A 24,129-nucleotide genomic window follows, 5' to 3' on the forward strand; every position below is an offset into this window, starting at 1 on the left:
ATTAATAACACAGACCTCCCTTAAGATGCTCAGATGTTCGTTAGCAAGAGCCACGAGGGAGTGAGGAAAAATAGGATGCAATTTGATACATTGAAAAAAAGGCAAAGTAAGCCTTTGATGATGATCATGTTATACTGTCACAGGTCTTGTCTGACAGGTTAATCGTATTCACACACACACACACACACACACACACACACACACACACACATATAAACAATCAGTCAGACATACTGTATATAAACACAATCAGTCAGACAGAAAATGAAGGGACATTGAAGCCATTTCCTCATACAGTTTTTAATATTTCCATCACATGTGCAACACAAAAAAACGAGGTCTGCCAAATACAGAACTCCATATTTGTACAATACATTTTAATAACATCAGAGATAACTGTCCTTTTGCTGCAGGAGATGGTGGTTTCCTGTAAACTGAGTACGAACAATTCTCAATCAAAATGTCAAAACATTAAAGTTTCATACAAAAGTGCATCTCAGGTTCAATGAATGCAAAACATTTACATAACAGAATGATTTAAAGTTTTGTATGATGCCACAATGGCTTCCAGCTTGAGCAGAGCAATGGGACACCGCAGAGAAACAAGAGGAGTACTTGGGCACTCTCCAGGAGAGCCAGGGACTGAGTTTTATAACTATATCCCCGAGAGAGACTGAATTCATGTTCAGTCTTCATGACCCCAAATCCAAATGGATTTACTCCCCATTGCAAAAAAAAAAATATATAAAGAGATAACAAAACAGAAAAAAACAACAAATTCCAGTAATCTCCAGGCTTCAACGAGCAGTAAACATTAACAACAGAAATGTACAGGTTGAGTCAGTGGGCTGGAGATTTCCCCATGCTCTGAGAGCCACATGGGAGCTTCACGCCTCTGTTCACGAGCCAACCAGAGGAGCTAGCCTTTTCCAAATCTGTGTCACTGCGTTTGCATATATCAGAATCCTGTCCTGTTTTTCTGTTATCTGTGTTGTTTTTCCCTCTCATCTGAACTCCATGCGCAGGCAGTGCAGATTAGCCGCACCGCCGTTCTCAGCTGGTCCTCTGGCAGCCATGTTACGATGGACACACAGTCATGATCTCAGCCTATGCTGGTGAATCAAGCTTTCTACCCCATAATGATTGACCAGGTCAGGATACAGAGTGACATACTGCACAGTAGGAGTGGCGCTGATGAAAAGAGTCCTCCTGACAACACTTGCTGGTTCCTACAGCTTCCTACACTCTCAATGGCACCCTGTTTCTCCTTCACACAACTGGTTGAGTCCCATCTGGTCTGATTGACAATGGCATTGATCTTTTTTTTTCCTTCTCTTTTTTTGGACAAACATTTTGAACTGTACATTGGCAAATACTGTATAAGATTGCAATATAGCTGTAGTTAAGCAACACATGAAGAATTCTATGTACAAACAAGTTGGCTTTTTCTTTATCTTGAAATTATGGTTAGTAAAGAACTGGGAGGGTTCTTTTCTGTTCTCTTTTCCCCCCTCTTTCTTTCTTTTCTTTTCTTTTCTTTTTTCTTGTTGTGGCATGGTTCCTTGTGGTGTCACTGAATCAAAAGTTCAGTGCAAGAGAGTCAGTGGGAAACTGCACTGACAGTAATTGGCGGTCAGACATTATTCTCTGCGCCATGTGATCCTTGTTCTTGGCCACGGCGCTGATCTTTGCCATGTTAGCTGCTGTGCTGAGTCAACGTGTGGTTCTGCGAGGGCACAAAAAGAAACAGGGGAAACATTATGATCAGATACAATGGACATATCTTTCATTTTCCCCTTCCCTTTTATATCAGGGACACTGGACAGTAAATACAGCATTATTCAAACTTTTCACACCAAAAGCCCAAATGTTCTAACATTTATTTTATATATGATGATTGACAGGCACTGTCTTTTGACTGTTTTTTGACATTTGAGTGTCATTGTCAGGCTTTATATGGGGCTTGCATTATCCAAATCCAATTAACCTGCACAGTAGTCAAATCTGTGTGTGGATCAATAGTGGTTCGCTTTGGGATTAAGCATAGTTAAGTCCTGGGCTGACACAAAGACATGAGACCACTGACAACTAACATCCCAATCCTCGGGAATACTGCCTCCAGATCAATAGCTGTGGCCATGGAAACAAATCCATTACAAGGTAATACACCAGATGGAATATTATCAGCCTTGCAGCCTTGTTTATCCAATGATTACATGTATTGCATGTGCTGCAGATTGAACTTGCACATTAGAGAAAAAAAGTTCAGTAATACTTGAGGTGCAGGTGAAACGGTTGAAGATGCTCCATGCTCGCGGTGTGAGCCAGAACTTTGAAATGATAATGCTATATATGTAACGATGCACAATTCAAACACTATCGCTGCATTATAAAAAGACAGTATCACTCTGTTTTACTCTGCCTCCCAAACGTATGCAGGCACACACACACAGACCGGTGAGAGTGGTTGTAGTGGGGCAGCTGTGCCAGGTTCTTTAAAGGGAGTGTGGACCAGGGGGTGTGTAACTGGTGTCCCTGGTGGGCTGAATCCAGGTCATCTTTTGAAGTGACTGCTAATCCCTTTAATGCAAACTACATGCCCCACTTGCTGCGCTCTGTTTAAAACACGGCCTTGGACTCTCTAAACTGGCATGGACTAGACACACCTGTCACAGACTCATCAGCATGCATGCACGCACGCACGCACACACACACACACACACACACACACACACACACACACACACACAAACACACACACACAAATACACAAACGCAACCATTTTGGCCTGTTCATACGTGCATATTCAAGTATACAAGTATGCAAGCTAACATCCCGGTTACTATTTAACAAATTTTTGAAATATGACAATGCGAAACAAAAAACTCTTTACAAAGATTGCAGCAACCTGAGATAGACTGTATGAAGGTGAGTTTACCAAAGCAGTCACCTTCAGTCCTATTGGCACAAAATCCCTCGGGCAGTGCTAGGAGACGACTATTAGCCCCCCTTGCGTTCCCTCCTTCCCTCCTTTACCCTTTCAGGTGCCTCCATATAAAGCATTTAAACACCTCGACAGCTTTCCTTTCAGCTAGGGCGATTACTTCCCGACAGGTGGGGTAATAAGCTGTTTGACGGGGAGCAGGAGTGCGACCCCTGTAAGGGTTAGCCTGGCTCGCCTGGGCTCTCCCTTTTTTAAAGAGGCGGCCCCGGACCGCTCCTCTGCTTCCCTCTCTCCTCTCTTGCTGAAATAAAGCTCCTTTAAGTGAGTCTGGGAGGAGACTCCCCATGGGACGCCCCCCCCCCCCTCCGCCCTCCTCCCCCCTCCCCCTCCTCACACTCCACCAACCCCCTACCCCCCGGTGAAGACATCCATGGCGTTGCTGAGGAGGGACAGGAGCACGGCAACCTTATTAATGAATGCGGCCCATTACCCGTCAGCCTGGCTCCTCGGCGACTCCCAGAAGCCCCTGCAGTACGTGACTTCAAATGGCAGGATATTGACACGGAGAGAGCAAAGCGGCTGGGACTGAGTGTGTGTGCCTCTGTGTGTGTGTGTGTGTGTGTGTGTGTGTGTGTGTGTGTATGTGGAGGAGAGAGAAACAGAGAGAGAAAATGTGTGCTCAACTGTGCGCGCATGCCTTTGTGTGAGTGTGCCTGTGTGTCTAGGTGTGTGTGTGCGGACCCCAAAGGAACGTAGCTCCTTGGATATAATGTAGGGCTCGTAACAGCTATTAGAGGGGAAAATAACCCCTCTGGGGAATGGCTCCCCCCTCTGCATGTCCCAGCTCTGTCTGACACACACTGCATTCTACCTTTTCCTTAAACATGCCAGGAGTTTTCTCACTGAGGGCTTTCTCAAGGACGGTGTTAAACGACTTCAGTGGCAGTGGCAGCCATGCAGACTAAAGGGAAATAGAGGAAAGAGAGGGGGGAAAAAAAGTAAAAAGAAAATGAAACTGATACCTTTATCTCTGTGGATATTGAACTCTGCAGAGTAGCTATAAACTGTTCTGTATATAAGTATGGAGGGAGGGATGGAGGGAGAGGGGAGGGAGAGTAGAAAAAGAACTGAATTCACTTTCCAATCTTCATCCTTATCAAGTTCTTCAAGCACCTCTGCACCACTATTGCTAGTGCTGATGCAGTTAAAACCTGCATACAATACCTAACCCCAAATACACCCATCAAAGTCAAATAAGATATGAGCCTATGTCAAATGATGACAAGAAACAATTTCATTTAAAAAAACAACAAAAAAACATATCCATTACTAACAAAATTTTATAAGCGAAGATCATTCAAAACCACAATTCAAGCCTTATCAAAGAAAATGACAATTTCAAAGCTGACATCATTTGTCCTTGTCCAACAACACAAGTAGGATGTTGCCGATGGTGTCAGAATCCCTAGAATTTAGGATTAGACGCCCTCCATTAAACCTTTTACCTCTCATCTTCTGCTCCCCCATTCCCTGCATCTCTCCACCACACTGCTCCCCCTGAACCTCTGCCATTCCCCTTATCATCCATTTCCTTCCCTTCCATCCAACCCTTAATCTCCTTCTCTATCCTTCCAACCACCTGCTGGCCACACAGGCCTGCTGCAGGGCCCAGTTACCAGCAGTGTTCAGGTAAACCATAGCAGTCAATTCTCCACTAAATTAAATTTTGCTCTGATCAATAATGCGCACCCGCATTCTCCCTTATGAAGACTGGCTGCATCGGCTCAGAGCGAGCCTCTTCCTCCTCTCCTATTCTCTCGCCGGCTCTGTGCCACCGCTAAACCATGACTTTCATCTGATTACATCACCCTACTGCAACGCCCTCAGGGGTAGTAGAAGAGGAGGGAGAACACCCGGCAGGGGTCTTGTGTACCCATGCAAACAGGTGCAACATGTCTTAGGAATTTAACGCTGCTGCGGAGAGAGAGGGAGGCTGAGAGGAGAGAGTGGGAAACTGCAAGCAGGCAGGGGAGTTGATTTATTAACTAATCATTTTTTATGTCGTTTCCCATTGCTCTGGTCTCCATCGATAGCACCCGGTCTCCAGTGAGGCAACAGAGGTGCACCTCTTACATCAGCCCCGCAGAGGAAGGCCAGTGGACCAACACACACACTCTCCCTTTCATCTGATCATGCTATATTAAAGACAATCTTCACAATGGCCGACATCAGAGAGAGGATGTAAAGCTTAATCGAAACACTGACAATGTTTGATGAGCATTATGTTAGTACATGCAGAGCACATGCTAAATATATTGTGCCGATACTTGTACGTGGTGTTATCCAGCATGTAACATTAAACCCAGGGTTTACTGGGTGCTTAGAAAGCTGAGGGAATAATAATGAGTTTTTAAGCTTAAGTTTTTAAGTCATAAACAAGGAAAGCAGTGGACATGTTATACAAGCGTAGAGTTGACAAGTAAAAAGCAATTGACCAACTCCTAACACATATGTGTGGCCCTGAAGTGCTAAGCTCTGTAGCTGCAAATGTTAAGCATTTATTAGTAACTATTTATAGTAAGGTTACCTTAACAATTGTTAGTTAATGCATGAACTAATGCTGAAGTAACACTTAAGACATGAATAAATGTATTAATGGTTACTAAGCTATTCACTTATGCAATTATTACATTGGGTCCATGACAAAGTTCTCTCTCCACTTTTATTGTTAAACCATATACTAACATATTACAAAGCATGACCAAAACTGTGCTTGTGTTAACTAGGCCATTTGTGAATGTTTCAGTAAAGATACATTTCATTTGATTCAAACAGAAAGGTTGCTTTGCTTTTCTTGAAGTTGTGCTCATGTTTAGAAATCATAAACTGATGTATTTACAGTGCATGATGAAATTTTGTTCACCTGCTAATTAATGTTTTACACGGACTAGTAAGCCACTAATAAGGCAGAAAGAGCTGCCACTTTAGAACAGGTACTGCAAAAATAGTTAATTAAACATGAATAAATGACTAATAAACTGCACTATTAGTATTATTAGTGTTATACCAGATGAATGGAACATTTCCAGAGAATCCTTAAGTAAGTATTTGCGTAAGATAGAAGAAGCTGCCACTTTACAGGTAATGTAATTGGATTAGTTAAGGGTTAATAACCATTAATTAATATCTACAAATATAAAGAAACCTTTATTTATGGATAAATATATTATAGTGAGTTGTAATATAGAGGGATGGTGGGTGTGTATCAGTGAAACACTACAATATGGATTATATTGTGTAAACAAAGCTGATAACACCTTTTTCCTGCATTATTGTCTTTTATGAGAAAAGGAGGCAATGACCAATTCACATGAGTAGATAAATATATACAGTAGTAAAGCATTGTTCATGCATTGTAAATGCATCAGTTTATGATTTCTAAACATGAGCACAACTTCAAGTGAAACATCCCTTCTGTTTGAATGAATTGAAATAAATGTATTTACAAGAGCACTAATAAATGGCCAACAGTAGTTAATATGAGTAAAGTTTTGGCATTCTTTGTTAATGAATGTTAATGTTTTAGTAACAAAAGAGGAAGTTCTGGCAAAGGGAAGACTGTCATGAACAGAATGTAATTAAAGCATTTACAACTAACTTAGTTAATGGCTTAGTAAAATAAATACATTTACTCATGCATTAGTTAAACGTTGCATTAGCTCAACAGTAGTTCATGCATTAGCTAACATTAGTTGAGAAAAGTGTTACTGACTTGAGATAAAGCAAAGATTATTGCGTAAAGTAAAATTTCAGAATGCTCATTTTTGCCCCTGTAGCCAAAATTCTTGTTATTTAATTGATCTGTAATCAAAAATGCAAAGGAACAGTCCAAAGTCTCCTTCAAAGCTTGCTCTGAGGAATGTCTCATCACTCCTGTGCTGAGATTCTGTCTTACCGCTCATGGCATGACATAAGTCTGCATAGCTACATGTGGGGCATGGGGAGTGTGTGCAAAACCACTGAGACCTGTGCATACTCCTAGTCATCACTCAGGAATTTAATTAACGCATGAGCGCACGTCACCAAATGATACTAAAACAAAGAACCCATGGTCCTCCTTTTAGACTCTAGACTGCAGGTTAACTGATAGCACTCGGATTTTTAAGCCACTCTTTGGTTGTGTAATGGTTGAACCCCCAAAGATGAGCAATGGACAAATTCACTCAGTAAATTCACTTCATCTCAAATGATTGAGATGCTGTTGCTGTTACCACCGTGTTCTGGTTTATCTGTGACAATTTTATCACCATGTGAACTATGTTCTTGGTGTTCAAACCAGCTCTGGAGAAAGACAAGAGTGTTTCATTTTGCCCTAATCTTTAATGGTGTGTTGAACACAGGCCGGTATTGACTCAGTCCTCCCTTTGTGCATTCCCTACTGTTGACCAGTCCACTAGGGGAGTAATCCCTTCCTGCTTTGGCCTCAGGCCAGGCTTACTGCTGGCCAGTTTAGCCAATGAAGAACACAATCAAATAAATAAATAATATAGCAGCTGGCATTCTCCACAGTCAACACTTATCAGGCCGTAGGGAGGGTTGACCCCAAACACTGTTGTGCCACAACCGGCCTGGTCTCCTTGGTAACAGACTGTCTTGTTTGAAGTGAGGTGCCCAGGGAGTCATGGTCATACAGTAACAGCACGAGTCTAGGGTGGAGTTGACAATAACAGTGGATGTCAGTGTCCTCCATGTGCATCGTTTTGTGTCTGGTCATACTCATACTGTATGCTTGTAAGAAAATATATAATAAATCCATAATACTTGAAATGCTTTGATTAGATGTCTAACTACCCCAACCAGATACTTCTGAGGTGTAACTAGAGATGACGGACCGCCCTTTTTGTGGGGTGGTGCTTTGTAGCTCCAAATGATACTCATTACCCTGTCTAAGTAGACAAGTGAATGGTACTAGAAACACACTATGCAGTGATCCCGCTGTTTGACTGAGGTAGCAAAACAACTGCACAACTGCTGTGTTATTATGGGGCCTCATTAAGTGAGGAGAGAGTGGGAGACAGGGAGAGGGAGAGAGGGAAATCGAGAGAGAGAGAGAGAGAGAGAGAGAGAGAGGGAAAGGGAGAATGAAAAAAGAGAGAAAGAAAAAACACGAGAGAGCGATACAAACTGTATTCTGAGGTGATAGCAACACACAGATGCCGTTCCAGCTAAAATGAAGACTATGACTAAAGAACCCAATTAAGGGCTTTCTTAGGGGAACCATCTTGGGAGGGGGATGGGTCTTCCTGGGACATGAGCCCTGGGCTACATCCTCTAATTAGACAGAGCGAGGGGGGAGGATCTCTGCCTGTCACTGGGAGGGAGATGGGGTCCATGGGGCTCCACATGTCAGTCCCAGAAACAAAACACAATTACTCTCACATTTAACCACTTCAGTCAGGGACAGACTTTGACTAGGGATGCTACAGCGCGCTCACCCTCCCTCCCTTGCTGCTGGATAGCCCACTTCACAAATGCAGAGATTTTGAGGACTAAATTTTCGCCTGCATTTCCACACTTCTCTGAGCGAGAGAGAAGGCTGCGGTGCTAAATTGAGACCCGAACTGCACTCTCATGTTTTCCCACTGAACGGAAGAGCGAGTCAGAATATTAGTTTTTAATAGACCCGCAATTGGTGTCATTTAACATCCTTTCCAAAACTGAAGAGTTAAATTACTCTGGTTAAACATGTGTTTGAATATGTGAATATGAAACTCGAGAGGGAATGATTGTTCTAATGCTGTTTATTTTAGCCTCCACAGCATTTTGTAAACATCAAAGGTATAATTAGACACTTGAAAATCAAATCGCTGTAGACAGTAAATTAAACCTGTAGTGAATTTCCTGAGAAGCGCTTATGACGGTATTTATCAAAGTTGTGGAAAAAGTCAACTAAGAAAGTAAAGGAAACATGTTTGAGGGAGAGATCCGGTGATGGATTCTAGCACAGTACACCAAGCGCTCTCCTCTTTGTTTGGATTTAACTTTCCCCAGTGGTGCAACAGAGGAAGAAGAAAAAAAGAACAGCTCAAAGGCTTCTGGGAGTTTTTGTCATGTCTCCCTCCAGACAATGTGTTTGCATGCACACATCAGACCCTGGGAGAGACAGAGACAAAGACAAATACATACAGCACGCACACAGATGTATACACACAAACACACATTCACACATACACACACACACACACACACACACACACATTTAGAGAGAGAATATCCTCCTAGGATCATTAGGTCTGTCATGCTGTCTAATTCTGATCCACCTGCAAAACTAGAACACCACAATTGTGATACATCGCCAATCATCTAAGGATGTTTATGTCCCCATTTACAGTGCTGAGCAGAGTTTGTACAGTGTTGTACGCAATTATAAATAAGCTTAAGTATTAATGATGGCGCCTCACAAACAGTTGCGTTTTTTTAATTCATTGTTCTTTCATTTTGTAGTGCAACTTTTTGAAATGGTGACAGAATTCAGAGCACCTGGGGTGATGAAGAAAGAAACAGCTTGTCATTTAAAAGAAAAAAATATATATACAACTTTCAAACGCATGAGAAGCTGTCATACTTGGCAGATCAAGATATTCAGAGAAAGTGCGCTGTTTGAGAGCCACTTAGGGACCAAACAAATGTAGCTTTGCTTTCGTGTGGCACGTTTGGGACTCAGGGCATTTAGGGCATTTTTGGGGGCATGTTTTAAAATTCATGCAAAAAAAAAAAAACTTCCGGGGAATTAGGTCTCTGTGCTTCACATTCGGAGTGCGCTCTAGTCTATGGGATGCTATGCTTGAGATTCCACAAAAAGGAGGGTCTAAATTATCCTTGTCGGGGATCATCCACAGAATCATCTTTAGTCTCCAGTGGGTAATTCTAAAGCATTATAATAATATCATTAGTAATGCTGTAAACTAATTTCTTTGGATAAATTTAACCCATAACATCTCTACTTATTTTCTCTCCTGCTCGTTGTTGTCCTCTCTCCTATACTCCCTCTCTTTCTCTCTCACTGTCCATCTCTCTCTCTCTCTCTCTCTCTCTCTCTCTCTCGTTCAGCCTTAGATGGACGTTATGACACGCATAGTTATTTACACTGACCCGGTGACCATGCAGCCTATAAATATGCTTAATTAAAACAGCAAAATTGGTCACAGCTTGGCAATAATGGCTATCACACAGGGAGAGGAGAATCTCATTTGTGTGGGGAAGTAGAACATGATGCAGGCGTGCTCCTGTCACTTTCAGCACTCATTAAGGCTGGGGAGCTTTGGATTGTCTTTGAAGGAATCCTTTTAAAAGACACTCCAATTAAGGTACGTGTCCTGCGGGCGTCTGAGGAGAGGGAGAAGTCATACAGTACCCCAGTCCTTCCACTCCTCTGTCGATCGCGGCACGACTTAACACATGACTTACAATCTTGTGTCACTTCCAAGGAATGATAATGAAATTGGAGGACGGAGGGAATAAAAGACAGCCCAGCTTAAAAGGAACAAGGGAATCTCACGCAGAAAATGTCATATTCACTGTTGTGTAACTTCAATCTCATTGTCTCGTCTTAGGAGGAATTGGGATCATTGGGAGAGAAGCCTCAAATTGCACCCCTCCAGTACTCTATATCACTCGTGGAGCAATGATGAGCTGAACTTATGTGCTTCTTCACAAATGAACTGCACTCAGAGAAATGTCAGATTTAAGCTGTGGCTAATACTGTGCATCCATCAGTTAATGAATCTGGCTAATTAATCCAGCCTAGCAGCATTGTCACTGGCTCAGTTCCTTATGCAATATGAAAAGCTACTGTCTCTGAAGCCAACGCAAAGGGGAAAAGGAGGCAAAGTTTATTATCAAGTTTCACATTGCAGCGCAGCCTGTGGTGAAACCCAGGAGCATTTTTTTTTTTCACATCGGGGGACAAGAGAGAGAGAGGCTGCTTTTAAAATGAGAAGACGGCGCATCTTATTTGGGTGAGAGGATACGGTGAAGCTCGATCTCCTAGCTGCTCAAGGGGTGGGCAGTAGTCGGGGGTCAGGGAGAGCAGCGCACAGCCGGCCCTGTTAGCACAAATACTGAACTGCTCGCCCTCCCCATCAGCACCTCATGAAATATCTAGACTCTGCTCCATCTTTTAATGGGGTGAGGGAGGGGGATGCACAGGGTGGAGGCTGTGTGTGTGTGTGTGTGTGTGTGTCGGATGGGAGGGGGGCGGGTCCTCTGGAGAGTTTGGAGGGAATGGTGGTCTATGCATCTCAGTGCTTAGATTGTCTGAGAAAGAAAGAGGAAAGCGAGAGAGAGTGAGAGAGACAGTGAGAGTGAGAGAGAGAGATTATTCTCCTTTGGACTCTGGATTCTGGGGCACACAGGCCCAGGAGTCAGTCAATCTGGCTGGTCCGAGGGGGGCGGCTGGGCGGGGGGTCCTAGGAGGGCTGATTAGACGGATGCTCTCCCATCATCCATCTCGACAGGCTGGCGAAAATTGGCTAGCCCCTCGCAGGGTAGAGTTCACGGGGGGAGGCGGTGGGGGAGGATGTGGAGCGGTGCACTGGATACCTGTCACAGCCTTTGGTCTGTTTCAGGATCTCAGCAGCAAATTAATAAAATATCGTTCCTGCTTCCCTTTACCTGCCGTGGCAGCTCTGCCTCTTGCCGCTCCTTCTCCCAGCTTGCACTGGCCCTTTGACCCCTCCGACTACTGTGAGAGATGAGGAGCCCAGGTAGCCAGCGAGTGGGCCAGAGTGTCAGGGAGAAATAGGGAGAAACTCCAAACTCAAGACCTGGCATAGAGAGAGAGCCTCCACTCTCCTCACTGCTGAAAGACAGCTCCACTTCAGACAGACTGACAAACGACTGCCCCATGTCAGTGAGACATTTTGAAGTGTGATACATTGGAAAAAGCAACCACAAACAAACAACAACTAAAAACAAGACTCCAACCTGCACTGTATGCCGAATACTTTAACAATAGACAATAAACACACCAGGCTTCCCAGAGAAAAGGGATAACTTACGCAAATCTAACATCCAATATTAATGGCACAGAAATGACCTCTTAAGATAAAGATGGATCTGAAACTCTCCCCTCAAAAGACTAAGAGCTGCTTCAAGATGGTCACAGTGTTAATCAACTCATGCCTCTATGATTATGTGGAATTTATGTAAATGTTCATTTGAATGTGTGTATGAATGTGATCAGACTGTGTGTGTGTATGTGTTGAGTGCTTGAGTGTGTGAGCATGCACTCACTTGGGACCGCCTTTAGAGCATGGCACAGGTTGAGCATAATGATCGTCTTATCCCCCAAGCTCAATCCTGCTCTCCTTTCATAACCCCCTGTTTCACAACAAAGTGCCATAGGTCTTTCATGTTCTGCTCTTGTCTCTTCACAGAGAGTGTAAAACAATATAATCATGCATGAAACAACACCTCAGGGAGGTGGAGATCACTTCATTCCAAAAAATGTCAGACAAAAAAGTAGGAAAACATCCCCAGGTTATTTGAGATTGTTTACAGGTACCTGTAACAACCCTGGCTATACAGAAAACACTCGTACCAATGAGAGATGAAAATGTGATAAATAGGAGGCCTTGGCATGAATGAGAAGACTCAATGTTGGCAGTTTGGAGAAGCACAAGGCTTGTTAATAGCCTTCTCCATGGTGGAGTTGTATGTTGGTGGATCAAGACTTGTTTTATTCATGGCTGAGGTGCTCAAATGACCGGTAGATAATGATCACATTCACCTTCCTCCTGGCAGGCACACGCCTGTGTGTTTACAACCTGAATTTCAATATGAAAATTGCTGCCGATCAATGGGCAGCCAAAGCCCTGGATGCTTCCTCTGGCTAGCCACTAATACGCAGCACTGCTAATCTATGTTCAAGATAGTTGTTTTTGAAGGATGTGGTCAGTACCTATTAGCTTCTCTTGGTGCTTAGAACTGAGAATAATTTCAGTGATTGGATTGAACAAGGTGGTTAGACTGCTCACATTTTAATGTTACAGTTACACAGGGTAATAGAAAAAGATCTGGATATGAGAAATGTGCCATGTGTAAGGTAGAGAATCCCCCAAACACAACAGTGCTGCTTGAAAACACCACCACACTGAAATAATATAATAAGGTCTGTTTCATTTTTTCAGGCTCTCCAAGGACTGGAGAAAGAGATTGCTAGAAAATGGATTATCTCTCTAACATTGCGAGTTCATAAGTCCAACTACTAACTTTGTTGAAGGGCAGATATGGCCTCCCAGAGGACAAAGCTCATATTTAGCCATGAGGCCTCCTCTGTGATTAGGAGGGGAGATGCAGGCATATTGACTCAACTGTGTTTTTGCCTCTGTATGTAATTACCTCTTCAAAAACGCACATTCCACTAATCCTCTAATTCCAGATATTTTAGTGCTCTGCTGGTCTAATAAGCAAATCAAATCATATCTGCACATCACAAATGAGTTTTGGAAACGGACTGAAATAATTCCTTCTGAGTCTCCCATCCCAACCGGGATGGAGGGTATCGCCGAAGTGCGGTGTGTGTGTAGTGTTTAGTGTTTGTTAAGCTGTCATGTGTGATTAGCGGTCACAGTGTCTGCTGGTGGCCCGTTTGCTCCCCGGCCCGAGGCTCACCTGTAGCTCTGTCTGGAAGAAGAACTTCTGAGGGCACTGCGAGCAGTCGTAGATCTTATCCTCCTGGCCGTGGGCAGAGAAGATGTGCTGCTGGAGCTTACTGGCCTGGACAAACACTGCGCACACACAGGCACACGCAAAGGAGGCACAGGAGGAGAAGGGAAAAGGAGAGGAAAGTAAACAATTTTGTTGTAAATTTCAAAAACACTTTCCAGATGCTCTCTATACTGTATTTCAATATTGTCACTGCGCGATGCCTATAATCACTGTGATGCGCCGTATTGCTGTTTTTGGTAAATTAGAGTCGGGCCTTGTTGTCAGCATTAAAGGAATAAAGGCAAGATCATAATTGCATCTGCCTGAATAATCATTGGAGACAGTCTATGTCAAATGGCAAGGAAAATTACTTAATTACAAACAAATGAATGTGCTATCAACAATAAAAAACATCATTATGAGATATATAATTGAAAAAAAAAGAACAATTTAGATATCGAAAGTGGAACTAGAGTGGTCATATCCGTGGCACTACAGCTAGTGAATGCATAATGTTTTGGGAATAATGATGCTCTTTATTTAGCACTACTGTGGGGACAACAAGCCAGAAAATAAACAACCACAAAAAATTGGCATGGCTTCAAGTGCAAAACATGGCCTCCATTAGTCTACATCGCTAATTATATTGACAATATAAATATTCATGGCGCTGCACTATTTATTTATGCAGACTCAGACTACATTCACGATCATATAAACACACAACTCGCTGGCACTTAAAACATATACCATACATTTGTGCTTTAATTAAGCCATAGTCCACGCTGGAAAGCTAAGGGGGAAGCAAGTGTGTGTGTTTGAGTGTACGTGTGTTGCGTGTGTGTATGCGTGTGTGTGTGTGCGTGTGTGTGTGTGTGTGTGTCTGCATTCTCTGAGGAGCACTTCAAACATGCCGTTTGTTATCCCAGACCCTTGTGCTTTAAGGACGGCTGTCTAATCTCAAAGGTCTGGATGCTCTGGAAAAGTTAGCATGTGGGGGCTTCATTTGAATTTCTTACAGCTCAAAATAACTTTTCTTCTAATGCATGCACCGTGGGGCCACAGGGAGAGGGAGGAAAAAGCACAGCCACAAAAGGTGAGGTGTCTATTGGAGAGATCACTTTGGGGTCGCTGCAGCCTGGTGGCCCTCAAGGGGGCTCAGCAACATTAACGTGGCCCAATTTGAGCACACCTGGGAGAGCTGATATTAATTATTGAGCTGTATACGCTTGAGACTCGCTTTGCTTCAGTGAATGGATGCCTGCCACACTCCTGACCTGGGAAATAAAAGTTTAGATCCGCAGCAGTCAAACTGCGGCGATACTTTCAGACTGCTAATGCCTGGGTGACAGCTGTCTCTGGAACGTGGCAGCATGTTAACCAGAAATGAACAAACCTCCTCTAATGAACAAACAAACAACGCCATGGTCCATTTCTGAAACTAATGACCACAACAATATGAAGATAAACATAATTGTAGATAGATGGCTTTGCTGTTGTTCACAAAGCATTTCCTCTCAAGGTTAGGGCATGGGCTATAACGCACAATTTTGCAACTGTTTTATGTTGCGAAAATGATGACAATTTTCTTTGTGGGGATTACATGCTCCAAAAGAGGAAATAGGCTGAAAAACAATGGCATTTTTCTTTAGCCGTGTTTTGTCTGCATATAGTGTACAGAAGCAGGTCACACCATCTGCAGGAAGCCTTCATTATGTCTTTGGCTAGAGAAGGAAAAAGTCAATACAGCAAAAATAAAAATGGATTTGAGACTTGGGGGGCCTTCAAATTCTGTACAATAGGCCTACACACCACTGAGGTGTCAAGTTAGCTGTTTCTCTCTGTTTACATGTCTATCTGATCCAGTACTAATGAGAGACATGTTGCATCAGCTTTGCATTTATTGGCATCAATTCATAGCTCAGCATTCATTCATCCCTATGCATATTAAGCGGACAATGACAGCTGAAAGCACAGCGAGCAAAGTGCCACAGTCTAAAGTGCACTTCCCTAACAACAGCACCTACAAGTCTCCTGTATGTAGTTAGACCATTAATACTCAGTTGGCTGATGTCATTGAAGGCAAAGACGTAACTGCCCGAACAACATTTTAGCCCTTTTGTAAAGGTCAGTATTGACTTTTCATCTGAAGCCGTAGGTCACACTTAAAATTACTTAGAATGACTACAACATTCATAATTTCACAGCAAAACTGTGTTAATTGTTTACTTAGTGGTAAGCATTTAACTTTGGAGACGCTTAACAACATTCTTTATCTTCATCATTGTTCTTCAAATTAGTGCGTAAAACCTAATAAAGGGATTGGCTCACACAGGCTATGCAGGGACACTGTATTGGTGTACAGCAGCATGAGGCAAACATGAAATATGCCTTTGCAATGCCCATTTAGAGGAGTCACAGAAGCATGTCTTCCTAGAGGGTTAAAATGAGGACATAGAGAAACGGGGAAGAAATAATCCAAAACCACATCCAAACAGGATCAGTGGCTGGCCATTGTGGCACTCCCTGCTGAGAATGAGAGAGAATAAGGGAGAGAGAGACAGAGAGAGAGAGAGAGAGAGAGAGAGAGAGAGAGAGAGAGAGAGAGGGAGAGAGAGAACTTTGTGGAGTTTGTTGGCTGTGGAGCCAGAGCAGAGTGGAGCCGAGCAGAGCGCTGAGCCGGGTTGGGCGTCAGGGGTGTCAGGGCTGAGGGGGCTGAGGGGCCAAGGTCTCCTCGCTGTGGGGGATATTAAGCCCTCTGATTAGATCTCAGGGGCCGCCCATGGCAGACGTCTCCTTTACTACAGGCCCCAGCTCATCTTTATTTTGGCAGGGTGGTGCTCTCTGCAGGCTGCACTGCACCAATACTAAGCTGTTTGTGCAGGGAGAAAAAAAAAAGTTTATCCTTTTTTCCCCCTTTCTCCTTTTCATTTATTTATTCGTCTAGCCTACATGTATTTCGTTTCTGCTTAATCCAAGAGTTCACAATGCAGAGGCTGATCCAAGTGTTCTGAGGCAACACAAACAAGTCATTTGTGTGCAGTAAGTTGATTCCAAGTTGTAAGTTGCTAAATATTAGAGTCTTAGTATTTTCAGTTAAAGCTATGCTTATGCTGGTTTTTGGATGTAAGATGTCATAATTCTAAGATCATGCTCCAAGAGAATGTGGGCAGGAACTACACAAACAACTAATTAAACTACTGTATTTGCCGTACTCTTGCCGATTTGAAAGAAGAGCATCCTGTAGTTTTTCGACTTTCCACTGCATGCTGTGACATAAGTAAAAGAATAACACACACACACACACACGACTTTCATCAGGTACACTTTCTTCTGTTTTGTTTGTCTTAAGCACATATTCCCAATCACAATTTCCACACCAGCCCTCGCTACTGCTCCTAAGGGTGCAGGCAGACACTTCTAGCTGCAGGCTCCCCCACTTCTGAAACCTGTCAAATCTGTCCTGGGAGAGTCAGCCTCTCTCTCATCATCCAGGGGCTTATGGACCTCTCTCCTCAACTCCCATTTACCCTCCCTCCCCTACACAGCTCTCTTTTCCTCCTCCTCTTCCCTCCTTTCATCTCACATCCAAACTTGCCAGTTGCAGCCTTCTTAGCTTCCTCCAAGTTTTGTCTCCTTTTCTCCTCTATTTCGTCTCCCCTCTTCTTCTGTCTATGACTCACTTTTCCCCATACTTCCCCTCGGTCTATTTTCTGGTATGATTTGTCCTCTCTCCTTTCCCTCCAGTGGGATCGAGGATAATCAGGTATGTCAAAGAATGACAATCACTCCCTGCCTCCCACAGAGTTTTGGGTCACAGAGGGTAGATCAAACTAAAACATGGACATCAACTGGGGATGATCTTTAAAACAAGGAATAACCTTGTTAATCAAGTGAACTCAGCGACCCAACCACCATCACCAGCACCACCTACTTTGATCAAAGTTTCACTTTTATGTTCAGACTCATTATGTCTGAAATGGGGATTCCCTTTGAATTTGTAATTAAAGTACCAAAATAGTGCATGCCATGATTAATCAACGGCAATTCATCCACACTGATGTTAGCTAAAATGATCATGACATAGTTAGCAGTATGTTCAATTATACATGGTGAGTGCAAACAGACTTGAATGACTAGAAAGCCTTGTTTGCTAAAACAAAAAACAACAACAGTAATTTAAAGTAAACTGTAAACGAGTAAACAGTAATTTATTTACGTATAGTAATCCATATCATGATAATCATATGTAAAAATTATGGTTAGGAAAAGAGTGTGGAAATTCTTAAAATCACAAAAAATCTGATCTATCTAAACTATCACACAAAACAAATGTGCTATAAAAATTCAGCTTGCCAACAATATATATTTACATTTACAAATTGATACACTGTTCATGTTTGGGTGATAAACTAGGGTTGTGCCTCTACTTTATGCCAGGCTCAACTTGAAGAAATATATTCAAGGACAGCTGTCAGCCAATCTCTCAATTCCTCCTCCTCCTCCGAGTGCTGTGACTTTCAGTCTGCCTGTCCCCTGCATCCCCAACAGAGGGAGGCCTTTCAGTCCGTCCACACTCTCCGCAGCCTGCCTTCCCCACAACCACAGTCCTTGGCCCATCTGTCTGTCTGCTCTGCGACCACTGTCCTGAGGGTGTACTCTCTCCCTCTCCCTCCCGCTCCCAGCATCCCTCGCTCTCTCTCTCATGCGCCGTGATCGATATGGACGCGGAGGGAGAGGGGGGACCTGTCTGTCAAAGCCGGCGGTGGAAAATGAAGGCTCAGATGAAGGAGGCATGCTCTGTATATTAAATGCCCAGACCCCTGTGAGGGGATGAGGAGGGGGTGCGGGGTGCGGGGTGGGGATATATCAATAGGCTTCTGCTAAAAGAGAGATAAGGCCAAAACAGCAATGAGAGAAGTGGAGCAAGGGAGGGGAGTGGAGGGAGAGAGAGGGAGAGAGGGGAGACAAATGAATAAGGAGCCGCGAGGTGAGGTGGATGAAGAGGTAAAGAATGTGAAAGAAAAGATCGGGGAGTGAACTGTGCTGAGAGCTAATGATGTTAATTGATGTAACAAGTGGAGTGGAGACATATGAATTTGGAGGGAGTTGGAAAAAAAAAAGAAAGCAAGAAAAGGAAACGCAAGAGAGCGAAATGAGCTGAGGACCCGAAAAGCGCGAAGAAGAGTAAAGAGCTGAGGAGGGAGAAAGAGTGAAGAGCTGAAGTTAACGACTTTGCAGATTTCATTATAGAGATAGTTAACCCTGTTGACACTGAAGGAGGGCGCTATCCTCTCAGGAGGAGTCCGGTCCTTCCACCTCCACGCACAGAGACAGATGAGATCATTACAGCTATCAGCACCACCGCCATCCACAATTAGCACATCTCCCTTTCTTTCCCCACTCTTTCATCCCCCTCTCCCTGAACCCCTCTCACACTGTCTTCCCCCCTGCTCTCTCTCTCTCTCTTTCTTTCTCTCTCTCTCGCCTCATGACACTTCTCTGGCCTTGATTTGGATGCAATTTGACTAAATAAAAAGCCACACGCAGCAAACTGCTCTCCGCTTTTGAGCGACCCGCTTGCCTGACCTTTCCCAACTCATTTAGAAACCATTTGCCTTTTCACACAATGCAAAAAAAAAAAAAAAAAAAAAGACAGCGTTGGAATGTAAAGCTTCGTACGGAGAGAATGTGAACATTTCAGAAGAGTGAACATGTACACAAACATACACTCTTTCTATCTGCTCATCTGCCCGCAAACCCCTAACACATACACATACACACACATGCACGCACACACACACACACACACACACAATACACACCTGTGAAGCAGACCGGGCACTTGAAGGTTCCGCCCATGCCCTCAAAGCTGTGCTCAATCAGGTGGCATTGAAGCTTTGCTGGTGAGTCGAATGACTGACTGCAGAGCTTGCATTCATGGTTCAATCCTTCCTCTGCAGAGAAGAAACAACAAAAACACATAGAAATCCATAAGAGGAAAAATAATCAGAGCAGGAGCGGCAGAGAAGCAACAAGGGTCTCTACCTTATTCCGTTTTTTCTTTCTGCCTTCACATGGAATTCAACTTTAACAAATTTGTGGAGAAGACTCCTGCCTGTGACTTTCATGACATAGACAGGAAATTAATATAACGTGTGATCTGTTCCCATCAGGCATAAATTGGATGACCAGTGGGGGTCCTAATTGCTCAGACGAGGTCTTGCACTTTGAACATGGTGAGCGTAGTCTTTTTGATTAACTTACATGCAAAAATAATTTATTCTTGGTGTAGGGAAATGAATGCAGACTTTAAAGAAAGGTATAAATGAAGGAAAAATGTGACTTAAAGGCATGTGATCTTTGCAGAATGTGTATCAAAAATACATCAAGAATTACAAAATAGGCTCATTTCAAATAGTGCAGAGGGTGATTTTACTTAATTAACATTAACGATACAAGGGCGTAATAATAACCTCAATAAAGTTTCTGCTCAACCTTCACTCTATATCACCAAAGCAACTCAATCAAATCAAATTAAATCTGTCAAAATACATGTGTCACTGTCAAGTCTGCCAGAACTACTGTCCTTAAAAACAACACATGTTCATATGTCAACAAAGTGAGACAACACTTATGGCAAGTGCAAAACAGACTCCCAGTCTATCTGTTTGGCATTAGAATTCCCCACACGTCTATCTCAACATTAGACTACCTCAGGCGAGGCCACTGATAGCTTAAATAAATGCCGTTCAGACAGTGAAACTGACCGCTCATTTGCTGCACAACGATCTGCTGACTCAGACTTCCACAGAACTGCCCATCTCCAGCACGTCAATAAAAGGCCTATGCACTCTGCCATGGGGTTGGACTAGTGCACTATCAAACTCCTGCCAAGCCCGACATTAGGCCAGCTGAAGGGGGATGGGGTGGGGGGGATGGGGTGGAGGGGGTGGGGGGCACCCCAGGGACTCATCCGGAGCCTATCCCTAGGTCTCTCCAGCCCAGTGCCCCCAACATAGGCCCTGGGTACCAGACGTGCAAACACACAATTCACCTAACCAGCTGTGCCCATCTCCAGCCCACTGAGGACCCAAGTAGAGGGTTAATCGAAGGCGCCTTAGGCAAATCTGGCAACCCAACTCCGCTAAACAACAGTACCGTTCAATGAACTGGAATGGACATTTATGTAGGTGCCCAACTCCCCACTTTATAATTCCTGTTCACTCATCATGAGCAACTTTCCTATTTTCACTTTTATAGTTATTTGCCTATCCACTACTCAAAGCTCACATGAAATGACAGAGGCAGGTTCACTAGACTGAAAACATTGTGTCATGGCGATTTGGGGAATTTCTAAAATCCAATTATGTCAAGAATGTAAAAAACTTCTCATTCCGGTCTAATTTTCTGAAAATACTTTTCAAATGAGCAAAGGACCTTGTCACTTTATGAGGAGTTGCAAAGAAGCAAGCAATGAAATATATGTAGTATCTCTGCTTCTGCACCTATGGATTGAGCCTGAGTGAGAGTGACAACTGCAACCCAATGACCCCCAATATTCCAGGAAGGGAAGGGAAGGGAAACATCTCCCGCAGTGCCAAAAGAAACAGTGGGAGTGTATACATATTGAACATGTTACGGTAATATATTTCCATATGTTCCTTTACTATCTTTTCCTAATAACATAAACATATGGCACTGTATATCACACAAGGTTGTGTCTGCAGCGTAAAAACAAACCGCAGGCCGTGTATCAGCACGAGCTCACGGGTGTACAGTCCTGAATGACTGTTTGGCAGAAGGGTAGGGACCGATCAAAACAAGCCCTTTATTTTGGAGAGAAAGAGTTGATGGTGCGTTCTGCAATCATGCACCCCCCCCCTTTGAAAGATGAGACATGCTGTAGCCTACATGTGCGTCTGTGTGTAGCAGGAGGCATCAGGGAGAGGGAGAGAGAGAGAGAGAGAGGGGTGGGGGGTGGGGGTGGGGTGGCACGAGCGCATCCACGCAGGCGCGCGGGAGGATAGTTTGATCACTGTCCTCTTTGATCACCATTCAGTTTGCTTATCTGTGTGAGGGTGTACACTAAGGTCAAGCATGCTGCAGAGTTCACAGATCTGTTCCTCTGCCATATGTGCAGCCCTCGTTTGACCCTGCTGCACAGTGCTGTCCCTTTGGAGACCTGGCCTGCTTCATTATGCAGATAACTCTGCACCTGCCTGTCTGACCTTGTGTGTGTGTGTGTGTGTGTGTGTGTGTGCATGTGTGTGTGTGTGCCTGTGCATCGAGGGAAAGTAAAAATATGTTGGCAAATTTGAGTGGGTGGTTGTTGGTTTGAAATATGCATATATAATACAATATGACTATATATATGTTTACATGTTATTGTACTGAGTGTATGTATATATGAGAAAAGCTTGAGAGAGAATGAAAAGTATGTCTGTGTGTGATTGTGTATGTGTGTGAGAGGGAGAAAGCAAAAGAGAGATATATAAATAGATAGAGGGAGAGAGAGGCAGAGAGAGAGAGAGAGAGAGAGAGAGAGAGAGAGAGAGAGAGAGAGAGACAGAGAGAGAGAGCGAGAGAGAGGGAGAGAGACTGTGAGTGTATCATGACTCAGTTCTACACGCGTTGGCCCTGTAATGTAGCTTGTATAGGGGCTGGGTTTGTATATGGCAGGGTAACAGGGGTTGGATCACGCTGGCAGCCTGTTTCTTAGTGAGAGCCAAGGGAGGAAGTCGGCCCGCTCGCCCCTATAGCTCCCTCATTGGGCTTAGGTCACTTCCTGTCGCTCCCCCAGCCTTTCTCCAGGGCTGCCCAATCAGCACGGCCCTGCGTGAGCCCCCACCCCTCTCTATGCACTGAGCAGACTCTGGATATAGTTACAGGGCCACAGGGGACTGTCAGCTCTCTCTCTCTCTCTCCCTCTCTCTCCCTCCTCCCACTCTCTTTTTCCGAGTCTCCTGAGTGTTCTCCACTGCCACCACCCTGTCCCTCTGCACTCCTAAGAAAATCCTTTAGATGAGAACTGCTCCTGTGCCTGCTCCCTCTAAGCATCCCTGACACCAGCAAAGTAAGCCCATCTGCATATCCACAGGGCCTAGCGTTCCTGTGGCTCATGGTTTATGTATTTCACAGCTCCTTAAAACACAAACGCCTAATATCTCTCCCATGTGGAGGAGAGGGAGAGACAGAGAGAGGAAAAACTACTCTAAAAAGAATGGTCTTTATTTCTCCTCGCTGTTTATTTTTTTATCCAGGCTGAAGTTCATGTGCTGTTGAAGGTTGTTTGGGACGCTGGGGTTTGCTGGTCTGGCTTGCATAGTTTAGTGAACTCCATTTATATAACAATGATACAGTTGCAGCATATTGAAACCTGAAAGTCGGCGGTGAATGTGTCTGTGCATTTGATATGGACCTTGTCGTTTGCTTGAGTGCATATGTGCATAGCACTGAACTGTACAGTGAGTGAAACACTGAAACTAAAGTAGCTGAAGACAGTCTAACATTCTGCTAATAGTGTGTACTTAAGTATGGCGCAGGGCATTGCTTAATTAAAAACTCTCCCTCAGCTTACTCTATTCCACCCCCCACCCCCACTGCCCCCTACCCTATTTAAACAATTCTGCTGAGGAGCAGCTTGAATTGGAGGGGAATTCAGGATCACTTTTAGCATTTGGCTTTGGAACAGAAAAATCTGATACTTAGATTTACACTCCTCTCTGGGGCATAGTGAATGGTTCTCTAAAGCTCACTCTTAAAGGGACCCATGCTGCTTGTGTCGCCGAAGCAGCACACTCTAACAAATGATATTAAGGACATCAATCAAGGCACTTCTTTACTGAGAGTAATGAGTAAACAAGTGGGAGAACAAATTGAGAATATTTAGTAGGCAGCGACGGGGTGTTTTGGAAAAGTAACAGACAGAACCACCGAATACAGTAGACACAAAACTTGTCAAGTAAAACTAACAGGTCCATGCATTACCAAGTTTTCTGGACTGCTGATCCTGCACAGATGAAAGGAGAAATACCTGTTTGGAGTGATCCTGTTTTGGAGGAACCTCGCCTTAGGCAAGAACTAGCTTCCAATTCTTCCATCTGTCTACTAATATTCAGCCTGATGTTACAGTTGTTATGTTAATAAACCTAGAAGATTTAGTTTTCAGCGGACCCGCTGCTGTATATACAACCCACTATGGGATTGTGGATGGTAGCAGAGTAGACAGCTTCAGGCCTGTAAACAGTAGGTGGGTTTACTTCTCTCTTCTCTCTGCGGGAACTATCCATTAACAGATAATGGGGGGAAAATCAGAGTGATTAAGGCCCAGGGAATTATGGGTGAATACAAATTGACTCCACCTCCGTGTGTGTGTGCTCTCTTGAGGTAGAAGCACTCCTCATAAGGAACCAGCTCATTTCAGAAGTACTACAAGGCCCATTAATGCCTGGAGAATGCTGTGGATGGGGGT

At 43.8% G+C, this 24,129-nt stretch overlaps 1 protein-coding gene across 1 annotated transcript in view; it reads right to left on the minus strand.

Moving 5' to 3' along the window:
- Nucleotides 1-292: 292 nt before the first annotated feature.
- LOC139643887 (zinc finger protein 521-like) overlaps nucleotides 293-24,129 on the minus strand; it is a 51,328-nt gene continuing 27,491 nt past the window's right edge. The window contains exons 3-5 of the mRNA XM_071519178.1: nucleotides 19,481-19,612; nucleotides 13,620-13,735; nucleotides 293-1,726 (exon numbers count right to left, since the gene is read on the minus strand). Coding sequence (XP_071375279.1) covers nucleotides 1,697-1,726; nucleotides 13,620-13,735; nucleotides 19,481-19,612 — 278 coding nt within the window. The 3' untranslated portion in view covers nucleotides 293-1,696. The remainder of the gene's footprint in view (nucleotides 1,727-13,619; nucleotides 13,736-19,480; nucleotides 19,613-24,129) is intronic.

The sequence above is a fragment of the Centroberyx affinis genome, unplaced genomic scaffold (genome assembly GCF_046629955.1).
Source record: "Centroberyx affinis isolate AG114_WGS23_722 - 3 ecotype Tasmania unplaced genomic scaffold, CSIRO-AGI_Caff_v1 ptg000668l_1, whole genome shotgun sequence".
Lineage (NCBI taxonomy): Eukaryota > Metazoa > Chordata > Actinopteri > Beryciformes > Berycidae > Centroberyx > Centroberyx affinis.